Source organism: Hakea prostrata, chromosome 10, assembly GCF_041222555.1.
Source record: "Hakea prostrata isolate BN-2017 chromosome 10, UWA_Hpros_2, whole genome shotgun sequence".
Lineage (NCBI taxonomy): Eukaryota > Viridiplantae > Streptophyta > Magnoliopsida > Proteales > Proteaceae > Hakea > Hakea prostrata.
Genome location: NC_142609.1, coordinates 46,519,242 through 46,531,081, shown reverse-complemented (window position 1 = coordinate 46,531,081; position 11,840 = coordinate 46,519,242). Strand labels below are relative to the sequence as shown.

Genomic DNA, 11,840 nt, shown 5'->3' with positions numbered 1-11,840 from the left:
AAATCTTTTTGAAAAAGTCTAACTGCTGGTTTGAATTTTGGATCTTCATTAGTCTTGATTTTCGAATCTTGCTTGAGAGAGTCCAACTACTGAGATTTTAATTTTAAATCTTTGAGAGAATCCAACTGCCAAGGTATTTGAGTTACCTTTGTAACCCTAATTTTAAGTTTCAAATTCCCAAAAAAAATGAGATATTACATTTGGGTATTTTGAATTTACAAATTCTCAATTTCAAGGAATAATCTGATTGACGCGTTTGCCTTAAAAGAACAAACTAATTGAGACCAAAAATAAATAGAAAGTTACTTTTAGCCCTAAATGGAAACTCAATGAACAGATCGATAAAATTTATTTACATTCTTTGACCCAACAGATTTATCACTTTCTTTGACCCAAGAGATTTATTCAAACCATTAATTACATGCCCCCATTAATCAGGAAGCCAGGAAGGTAGATAATATCAAAACCTTCTCATTCCTTATCTACATGAACGCGTAGTACAGGATCGAATATCTACACACCTAAGATCCTGATCGTCCATTAGACATCATTGACTTTGTAACAATAGATCTCACCCTTCAAAGAGCTCGTGTACCCAGCATTATCCATGATGAATAAACATGTAGAATTTCTACCTCGACACTCTCTCTCCCATTCTGTCTCTTTATATTCCCAAGTGTTCTTACATTTCCTCCCTACCTCCCCCCCTCTCTCTCCCTGTCTCCCTCTCTCTCTCTCTCTCTCTCTCCTTCCCTGCAGCTGTTTGTTAGGCCTTCTTCATCTTCTTTTTCTTTCTTTTTGTTATCTTCTCTTCTCAGTTGCAGGAAAGATGGAGGTTGAGAACTTCAATTCGAAATTCACATTCTATATAGGAGTTTGTTGGATCATTGCAGCCTTTGGAGGACTCATGTTTGGATATGATATTGGAATTTCAGGTATATGGAGTCAATTTCTCTTCTTCATTCCCAGTTACATTCTATTACTCCTTTGTTTCATGACCATGGCTGAGATTCGAGATTTCACTTGTCTTCTAACATTCTCCGTATAGATTTCCTTCCTTTGAATTGTTTCTTTTACATCCCAACCCCATGCACTAACGCAAAAACCAGAAAGAACTTGTGCATGGTTGTTAAAATATGTGATCTTAGAGATATTTCTTTGTAGTGATACATGATTTTCTTCTTTGATGCTTATGAGGGAATTTCCAAAAGATTGTTCATGAATTTACAGCTACTTAGCTTTTATTTAGGGTTTCAAGTGGATCAGCAGGGACTGGAAACAAATTCTTGATCTGATTCGTAGCGTGTTTTGGACCAATTTCGTTTATACACCTATGCAACCTAAACCTCTAATTTAGCTTGATAAGAATAGTTTAGTTTGACCAAGGCTGAGACTGAATTTTCTTTTTTATCAGTAAATAAAAGAGCTATTATAGCCAACAATACTGCAAATTTAGAGCCAAGGATTGGTATTAGGCCAAACAGACAACCCTTCCAACAAGAGGGTTAGACTGAGTGATATGAAACAAAATTATCTAGCCACGTGACTCTTGCACTTAGAGTTCTAAACATAGAAGCACACGTAAGTGTAGCTCCCGAGCTCCCGGGGTAATGAAATAAGTAATTATATTACTCTTAAAAATGCTACACGATCCAATATTGATTTCTTGTAACACTTGTTAATAATAAGATTTAGATTTGTCCATTATACCATTAAATCATCATGTCGCACAAGAGTACTTTTTTCCGACATGATGATGAACTCTGATTCTCGTGAAATAAATAAAAGTTTTTTACATTTGGGTCCCTTTAGTGGATCATAAACTAATATTGAGTCCCCTTAATACAATATATTAATATGTGAGTCACAAGTAGACTAACACATGAAGTGACCAAAGTGCCCTTCAGGTTATTTAATTTATATTTGTATTGATGCCCGGTGCGGCTATAACCTTGTACTCCTATAAATGCTGCACGATTGTCAGACTATACAACTACATTATGTAGCACAAGATATGGCAATCCTAAAATATCAAATATGTGAGATTAAATTTATAGAACTTCCAAGTAATCTTTTTCTCAAAAGAATGATTTTATAGAATCATTAATTTGATCAGATTTCTGAGGACTATGTGGATTAACTAAATTTTTTTTCATATATAGCCATAGAGGCTTTTATCTCTTATCTTACAACTACTCACTACTTCATCCTGTCTGTGAATGCTTATGGCTTTCTTAGGAGGGGTGACTGCAATGGACGACTTCTTGATAAAATTCTTCCCTGAGGTCTATCAAAGGAAACTACATGCAAAAGAGGATAATTACTGCAAATATGACAACCAACTTCTACAACTGTTTACTTCATCCTTGTATCTTGCTGCTCTTGTAGCTAGCTTTATTGCATCAAAGTTGTGCACTGTACTTGGCCGAAAGCGGACGATCCAATTGGCGTCGGGGATGTTCATTGTAGGAGCTATCTTGACTGCTGGAGGTATCAACAAAGTTATGTTGATCTTCGGTAGAATCCTTTTTGGCATTGGTGTTGGTTTTGGTAATGAGGTATGTATGTACCCTTAAAGGAGAATTAATCAAATTTCTTGAACATATTTGGAACTGAGAAAAATAGACAAGAATATGTTTTTGGATAATGTGGTATGCATTTCAGGTCTTCCCAAGAAATCATACCAATATATGAGATAAGATAGGATTCAAATATTCCTACCCTCATGAAATCACGAATTCAAATTCGAAGTTGGTCTAAGTGCAAGTGATTTTTCATTATTTAATTCCGAACTCGAGCTTGAATTTGAGTTTGTTTCATGTTCTTCCATCCATCTAGCTAACACTTTGTTTTAATTTTTTGTGGTCTAAACATTGACAGGCAGTTCCCCTATTCTTATCTGAAGTTGCTCCATCTCAACATAGAGGTGCAGTGAACATTTTATTCCAGCTGTTTGTGACAATTGGGATATTGGTAGCAAATCTAGTTAACTATGCCACATCAAAAATGCACCCATATGGTTGGAGGGTGTCCTTAGCCCTTGCAGCTGTACCAGCTGTTGTTCTACTCTTGGGTTCCTTCTACATAACAGAAACTCCCACGAGCCTTATTGAGAGGAAGAAGTATGAGAAAGGGAAAGCAGTACTCAAGAAGATTAGGGGTGTGGATAATGTTGATCCTGAGTTTGAGCAAATGGTAAGGGCAAGTGAGGTGGCTGCACAAGTGAAGCACCCTTTCAAGAAGCTCTTGAAGTTGTCAAGCATGCCACCAGTTATCATAGCCATCTGCATGCAAGTCTTTCAACAATTCACAGGGATTAATGCTATAATGTTCTATGCACCAGTCCTGTTTCAGACAGTTGGATTCGGAAATGATGCTGCATTGTTATCATCAGTCATCACTGGTCTTGTGAATGTGTTAAGTACATTGGTCTCAGTTGTGCTTGTTGACAAAGTTGGAAGGAGGGTCTTGCTTCTGGAAGCTTGTTTTCAGATGTTCATCACACAGGTGATTAGATGTTTTTTTTTTTCTTAAATTTGTCCTTTTCATATTAGCCAGGATCATCTACCCTCATAGATCTCAGGAGTCTAGATTCTCTACCCATCATATTTCTCTAGCACACAATAGGGATGGGGTCATCTCTGAGTGTTTAAAAAATAAATCAAAGGTGATCCCTCCGGTGAGCTTCATAGAAGTGTGAGGGGGGAGCATAGACTTCTATCCTCATGGGTAAAAGATCCGGACTCTCATGAATGGTAAGACACATAGGTGATGGCATCCCATGTTGTAGCTGATCCCAACTTCAATCGAGTCTGGATTCTCTACCCACTGATGTCAACTCTTGTAGACATTAGTCGTGGGAGCCTTGTTCATTAGGACACATTCTTTCATCTCTCATACATTAAATATGAATTCTTGTGACTTGCAGAGTGTTATTGGGGGAATTCTATATGTGCATCTGAAGAGCCATAGCGATACACTATCACATGGACTAGCAATTGTTGTGGTGTTGCTGGTGTGTGTCTATGTGATGGGTTTTGCATGGTCATGGGGTCCTCTTGGCTGGTTGATACCTAGTGAAACCTTCCCAATGGAAACAAGAACTGCAGGTTTCGCATTGGCAGTGAGCTCAAACATGCTTTTCACTTTCTTGATTGCTCAGGCATTCTTGTCAATGCTCTGTCACTTGAAGTCTTTCATCTTCTTCTTCTTTGCTGGATGGATCGTTGTGATGGGGCTATTTGCGTACTTCCTGATACCAGAAACGAAGAATGTCCCTATTGATCTCATTGAAGAGAGGGTTTGGAAGCAACACGGGGTTTGGAAGAGATTCATGGCTGATAATGACAAAAATCACGAGGAAGCAAGATGATGATGATGATGATGAAGACAAACTTTCGAGTTTTCGCAGTTGTGTGTGTAAATTAGACAACAACCCATGGACCAAATTTTCCTGAACACACTTTAATTGTGGTGTTTCTTTTTTACTCATAAATTCCGTTGTTTCTTCTTTAATGATAAATTGTGGTGTTTCTTTAAACCTAATGAAAATAACTCTTGTGAGGAATTATAAATATTTGATTCGAGCCCATTAATTGTTTCTTCTCTACTTTGAGTTTTTTCACTTGTAATCCATAGGCCAAAACTCTTGTTAATTGACTCCCTTAATTAGGTTATATTACATGTAATCTAATATAATATTACATGTAGAGTAGTACATAATTAACAAACTCACTTAAGTTCCAAATTGAAAAAAAATGACCAAGATACCTTCCTAATATCAATCTAGTAATGTCTAATTCTATTCTCAACTCTTAAGTGGATGAAGAGATCCCCTTCACTCATCTTCTTCTGAAACCACCCACCACTATTCAACTTACTAACTTTACTCAAGAGAAGAATTTGGACCAAGAGTGGCAAGGCATTGGTAGTAGTGGGTCAATCAAGTTCACCTAGAGAAGAGTCTCTAAAGTACGTAGTAACACAAATCCTCCTCCACAAGTAGCACTATTGCTCCAACGTTCGTGTCCATTGCTACTATTTTCTGCAAATGATGGTGATGGAGGGAGGAAAGATGGTCAAAAGCTTCTTCGTATGGCTATAAGCTCAAGGCATGCTCAAAGACAAAATTTTCCTCTAAACTGGTAATTGATGCACAAAATTATATCTTACTCTAATTAAAAAGAGATTATTTGTGACTTTTACGTGTTTTTAGTTCCCTTGTTTGGGGTGCGGGGCACAGAATAGGGCTTCCATCTATGTACGGTCGGGAGCTCATACAACATTGGTTAAGTTACCACCTTTATATGGAAAGCAATTTGATATCCGTTTCACATCGATCCCATGTCTACATACAAGGTATACATTCTCTTATAAAATTTCTTTCATTTAAAATACAAATAATGAAAGAAGATATTTGTGAATTCATAGAAATCTATAGGAATGCTTGATATCCATCAATATCATGTACCATGCCAAAATTCTCTCCTACTAATGGAGACAACAAATTTCTTTTTTTATTCCAAATTTTAATTGCTCAAAAGAAAATTTTACCTTGAAAACACTCATATGTATGGTCATATATTCACCTTAATCAAATCACACATTTTGAATATTTCACTTTCATCCTAAAAATCTGAATATTAAACTTTGATGACTTTCTAGTTTTGAACCCAAATCGGCACGATTTACCGAAATGGAAGACCGATATGTTCACACTAATCCCTATATAACGAATCACATTGCCAAAACAAAACAAAAAAACTAATGGAAGGAAAAATAAATAAATTAGTCATTCATCAAGGACATGTGCTTAAGCTATGGAAAGGAGCAATTTGCAATTTCGATGAATAAGATAAATTATGAAACAAAATGGTCCCCGGTACAAATACCCAAAATAATGGGAGATTCCCGTGACCACATGCTATCATGTAACCATTGTTTTTTTTTTTTTTTTTTTTGGTACGAACCATTGGTTCTCTTCTGGTTCTGGGGTTTCCAATTCGAAATTCTAAAACCAGACCATGGCCCCTACCACCTAAAAAATATGATGATTTAGTTTTAGATTTTCAATTTTAAAGAGCTTCTCATCTATTTCAAGATTTAAATGAAAATCAATCTGACCTAATGAAAAAATAAGATCAAAACTTTAATCATCCCATCAAATCCAAAATAAATCATTTCAAATCAAACCAAACACCCTGTAATCCATTGGAACATTTATCTAAAAAAAATTAAGCTTAATAGAATACTTCACAGTCAAGCATAAGGTGCAACTATCATGTCCAGACAATAATTAATAGCTCCATAAGCACCATGGATATCATTTTAACATGCAGGTAAGACAGTAGCTTTCCAAAACTTAAGGTAGCTATTTTGTCAAGACATGGTAGGCATGCCCATGACTGGATAGTAACTTTTATTCCCAAGTTCTAAATCACCAACAACAAAAGTAAAGCTATCAAGAATAATGGAATTAAAAAAAAAAATCCAGGTTAAGATGTTTTGTCTCCCAATGGACTTTAGAAATAAATGAATGAAGAAATTTCAGTCGAGATAAAGAGTAAAAGAAACCAGAGTTGGTGCATAGCTGTTCATTTCCCTTTGTTTGGGACCAAACATTGTCCTTGTCTCCCAAGGACTTTCCAGTCCTGTTATCACTCTATGAAAACTTTCATTTTTCAGGTTGCAGCAGTATTGGATGTTCTTACTCTTCCAATCTTAGAAAGCTAAATTTAACAGGTTCATCTCCTTGAGATTGGCACACCAGGAAAAAAGTTCCACAACTAATTGAAGAAAAGAGGTATTGATATAAAAAACTGTACTAACATCCAATTAATACTGAAAAGATGGACCAACAAAAACTAGTAGTAGTAAACAAAATATCCACCTACAAATGTTCAGTATAATAATCCCCACAAGAACATATGCATCCTCCCAATGTAAACCCCAAAAAGCTAGCAGAATATCTCCAATTTTTCCTAGTAAGATTACACAGAAACGCAGACAGCTAAGGCCAACAAGGCCATCCCAAGCTTGCCCACAAGCCCATTGGAAGGAGACGCAGCATTGTTCTTCGGAGAGGGCCCTGGTGCCCCTGAACTTACTCCAGAAGTTGAAGATGTAGGGGAACCTAGAGGGGATGAAGCAGAACCAAATGGAGAAGGGGCCATGGCTAAGGAAGACTTGGGAACGCGGATATCAACTTTCTGTCCAGCCTGACAGTGACCGGGAACGCCACACAGGAAGTAGTAATGACCAGCCTTCTTGATGACAACAGAATCATTGCCAGTGGTGTGTGTGAGCATTGGGGATGTAGCATTGCAGTTTTGGTACTCCGAATGCGTAACTTGCATCACATTGTGAAATTGCTTACTGTATTCAAAACCTATGGAGCATCACACAAGCAAAAAGAAAAAAGATTAATGTCATACAGTGAAGAACAATGACTAAGATCCATATGAATTCAACTACTGTAAATGAAAGCATTTTTAACATCTTCCAAAGTCAATCTAAGATGTTGCCTTTTAAATTAAATACATGAAACTGACATTTTGAGGTCCAAATCTTCAGTCTGAAGCAGGAAGATAACAGGGAATTGGGGATTATTCCTTCACGGGACTTCATTAAAGATGGAGAGTGATGAGTCGACATCAACAACTGAGTGGGAAACTATAAGCCCATCAAAAAAAAGAAAGCAGAAACAGAGATATGTTGACCCACTATTGCAAAAGTACAGGACAGTGAAAGATGACCCGTTGCCACTTAAAAATGACACTAGTTGGTGGGTGAGATGCCTCTGTAGATGAGAGATGGTGGGGTTGATGGTGGAAAAGATGATTTGGGTACAAGGGGAAGGAGTCATGGCCACACCAGAAAGCTTTAAATTATTATCCAACACACATTAAAGCCGACAAAGCATATGGCCACAAAATTCACATTACACCAAAAGGTAACACACATGTAATGATCTAAAACTTGAACAGAGTAATTTACCCCATAAAGAAAACTTGAGCAGAGTCGAAGATGAAAGTTAGGGTTAATATATTCATAAACTCAATACATGTCTACCCCTTAAAGCGAAATGGGTAGGGTGTTTCTGGACAGGTTCCATGGGAAAAGCTTGCTTTTGCAACCTGTCCCTGCCATGTTGCACCAAAACTAATTTTGTTTTACTTTTGGTTAAAAAAAAACCCAAAAGTAATTACTAACTGAGAAAAAGCTTGCAAGTTTTCAATCCTATATTATTCCGCTTTCCTCTTTTGATCTTGGGGGAAAGGGCAAGGAAAGAGAAGGGCATGGTTTGTGGTACTAAACAAACCAGAGAGACTCAGAAATCTGAAAGAGGTGGGACAATGTGATCAGACACTGGTGCCAGAAGATCAGAAAAGATTAGAAGGTAGGCAAGATGAAAAGACAAACATGAAAAAAATGTGGGGTTACTCGGGAACCAAAAAAAAAAAAAAAAAGCCGGAGATCACCAAGAACTAAGAGAATGAAGGCATCAAATTAAACCCGGCTGCAAAACTTGAACAAGAAAAACAGAGCAATTGCAAACAAAGTAGAGAAACGATGATTTTGAACACAGAACCAGAAGAAACCAAGTCTCTGAATAGTATAAAGTGATAAAGAAGTTGAAACAGAACAAACCCATAGAGTAAATTGGTTAGAAACTTGGATGAAACTTACGAATGGTATCACCAACACGGAAGTTCTTCTTGATAGCCCAGGCAGTGTAGTTAACATTTCCAAGAGTAGTCCAACCTTTATCATCTCCAACCTTGTAGACAACACCGACAGCGACCTCCAAAGTAGCAGAGAAAGCCACGAAGAACGCAAACATGGCTTTCTGAGCAAAAGCCATGTCTCTCAAATAGAGTTTTTGGCCACAGAGAGAGTGAACAAAGACAAAAGAAGAAGAGAAGAAGCTTCAGTAGCGAAGAAGAGTAAATTGATGAATGAGTTAATGTGCGAAGCTATTAATATAGAAAAAGAAAGCTTCTCGATAATCGGATAACCGATTCCGATTTCCGAGTTAAAGTAAACAGAAATTTTCTGTTTCTGATTCAGTTTCTGATTTCCACATATTTAACCAAAATGAGGGTGACAGCTTTTGAAACTTGATTGGACAAAAATACCCTTAATCTTTTCACAAAAGTGCCACGCGGGACAGAATCACAGAAGTCACGGAATTCGTGTTTAGTACTTGAAATTCACCAGTACCTCATGATCAAACCTGGTTGTTATTTAATATGGTAGGGACATATCCCATCAACCAATGAAATTGCAGGAAACGGAATCAGAAGCGTCACAGACGAATTATACTGTTCATTTGGAAACAGTGATGTGCTCATTGTTGTCTGCTAAAAATGTGACAGTTAAACCACAAGTTCTAAATGAGTAAAAGTGATCATCCACGGTTCAACTGGAATCAAAGTCTTGATTCCAATCCAAGGGTCTTGGAAGACTCTTTTTGGGTTGGTTAGTTTGGCAGCTTCTTGTGGGCCATAGAGTGGTTGTTAAGCTTGAAAGAGAGACTTGTAAGGAAAGACAAATGTAAGGTGGGCCGGTGGGCTTCGCTTTGGGTCCAAGAAGTTTTGTGACATTGATCGCCAACCGTATTTGTTTTAATCGTATGGTCGATTCATATTGATTTGTGGGCCCTCTCCTACTATAAATAAAAATATGAAAAATAAGGGAAGATTATAACTTCTAGTCTTTATATTTGGAATACTTTTAGGTATAGTGTACTAAATCGTATTTTAGAATGAATTGAAATAAATTTTGAGTTTTTTTTTTTGGGTAAAATGTATTATACTTTATGAAAGAGTTATTTGTTTTTGTTTTCAAGCTTTTATTGATAAAATTGTGTCATCTCAAGTTGGGTGTATTATTTAAATAATTTTAAATAATGTACTTGTAGGGTTTGTTGTCATTTTCTATTTTCTTAGGTATAGTGATCATCATTTTGGCATTAACTAGATGGCATACTGTGCGTGATAGAATAAATATCTCTCGTCGATATAGTTTTTGTTTTTGTTTTCATCATACTTTTATTAAAAACTTACCTTATTGTCCTCGCGTATATAGTCTTTGGGTATAAGACAAGACGACCTACAAGAGTATATAGGTCATCTCTAAACATACACACATACCCATTTGTCATTATGCGTCCCAATTGTAACTCAACTGAAAAATGTATATTAGGCATAGTATGTATGGACTTAAATACCGAAGAAATGTTTGTTACAGTCTTGTTGTTATCAACCTTCCATGCAACTAACAAAATATTCCATTCTTTCTTTTCCATTTTAAATGGATAGTGGAGTTCGATACCTAAAATAGACTGATACCTAAAATAGATGAACAATTTATGGCTTTAAACTAGAAATTTGTTATTAAGAAAAAAACCCTATCATAAGAAATTATTTGATCATCAAAAACTCAAAATGGATAATTTCTAAGATAAGAAACAAGTTTCACATGCCCATTTTCAAAATAAATTCTATAATCTTCGCACTGAATTCAACTTTGTCATGAACTATTGGAAGTAGTAGATGGGTCTGGCTCCTTTCTAGTAGTAGATGTTGATGGTTACAAAGGCATGATTCATGAGATTACCTAGCATGAAAGAACCCTCTCATTCTACTTAATAATTAATTCACCACTCTTCTTTATTCAACCAAAAACTATCATGAAAACAGAAAGAGTTGGTATAATGTACCAAAAGGTCATCAATAAATCTATGAACAAACTCCTCAGCCCCAATAGTCTTGCCCCTCTTTTCTTGTCTGTATTTACTTCAACAATCACTATCACAATTTTAGAATCTGCCACTCTCTCCCCCAACACATCATCACTACAATCTCTCTCTCTCTCTCTCTCTCTCTCTTGCTAGCAAGGCCTTTAAAACCCACCTTGGTTGTTCAAGTTCTTTTGAAGACCTTTAGAACCCTGAAGGGCCTGAACCCATCTTTGTAACTTTTTTTATCTTGTTAAAGCTCAATTGTCTCTCTTTCAATTTGGTGAAAAGCCCACCAGCCCATGGTCCATGATGCCCAAAAAGTTATGAAGGCCCATTATGAACCATTGAGGAACATTCTTTAACTTGACCCAGATCTGGTAGGACCCATTTATCCAACACACAATATGCAAAGACTGGTCCACAGGAAAATGAACTGACACCAAGAGTTTCAGCAAATTAAAGAGACTGGAAGGTGTTTGGTTTTCTTCCATAGATTGAATGTTATCCATTTAATAAATCAAATTCAGGTCCCAATTTTATTCTTTCCCACTAATTCCCTACTTGGAGAGAAAGGTTTCTTTGGTTTTAAACCTACCAAAATTCTAGGAGGTCCTCCTTCCACCACTGATTTTCACTTTTTTTGGGGATAAAAACCCATCATTGTTTCTATGTTCGAAAGCAATGGCAAGTCTTTTTAGAATGATCACCTTAATTTCCACCAAGCATTAGAACTTAAATATTATTAATAGAAAGATTCCAAGTTCTTACATGAAATTTTCAAAAAAGTTTGCCAAGTGGCAAAATAATACAAGACTAAAATGGTTGGTGGGAAAGTTAGGGTAGTTGGAAGCATAAATATTCGTAGATGTAATTAGTATGATATATCAAGTTGAAGTAAAGTTTGAAATGTTACTAATTAGACATACTCCTAAAGTGCTAGATAAGTTTCAAATCCAAATGATATTTACCAAGTGGCAAAATAATAGTAGAAGCTAAAAAGATATGGAGATACAGGATAGTTCAAAAGTAGAAGGATTCATGAATATAATTAAAATGGTATTAACTTCCTAAAATATATTTCAGACTCAATTATATG

The 11,840-nt window shown here is 36.3% G+C and overlaps 2 protein-coding genes across 2 annotated transcripts; one reads left to right on the top strand and one right to left on the bottom strand.

The window, feature by feature from the left end:
* The first annotated feature begins 832 nt into the window (after nt 1-832).
* On the top strand, nt 833-4,372 carry LOC149003467 (sugar transport protein 8-like). The gene is made up of 4 exons (XM_089137906.1): nt 833-935; nt 2,239-2,558; nt 2,881-3,507; nt 3,929-4,372. The coding sequence occupies exons 1-4, from the start codon at nt 908-910 to the stop codon at nt 4,370-4,372; spliced, it is 1,419 nt and encodes a 472-aa protein (XP_088994032.1). The 5' UTR covers nt 833-907.
* Nucleotides 4,373-6,679: 2,307 nt separating this feature from the next.
* Nucleotides 6,680-9,049, bottom strand: LOC149003466 (mavicyanin-like). Its single transcript, XM_089136622.1, has 2 exons — nt 8,689-9,049; nt 6,680-7,387 (listed from the first exon to the last, which is right to left on the bottom strand). The coding sequence occupies exons 1-2, from the start codon at nt 8,861-8,863 to the stop codon at nt 6,990-6,992; spliced, it is 573 nt and encodes a 190-aa protein (XP_088992748.1). The 5' UTR covers nt 8,864-9,049; the 3' UTR covers nt 6,680-6,989.
* Nucleotides 9,050-11,840: the final 2,791 nt, after the last annotated feature.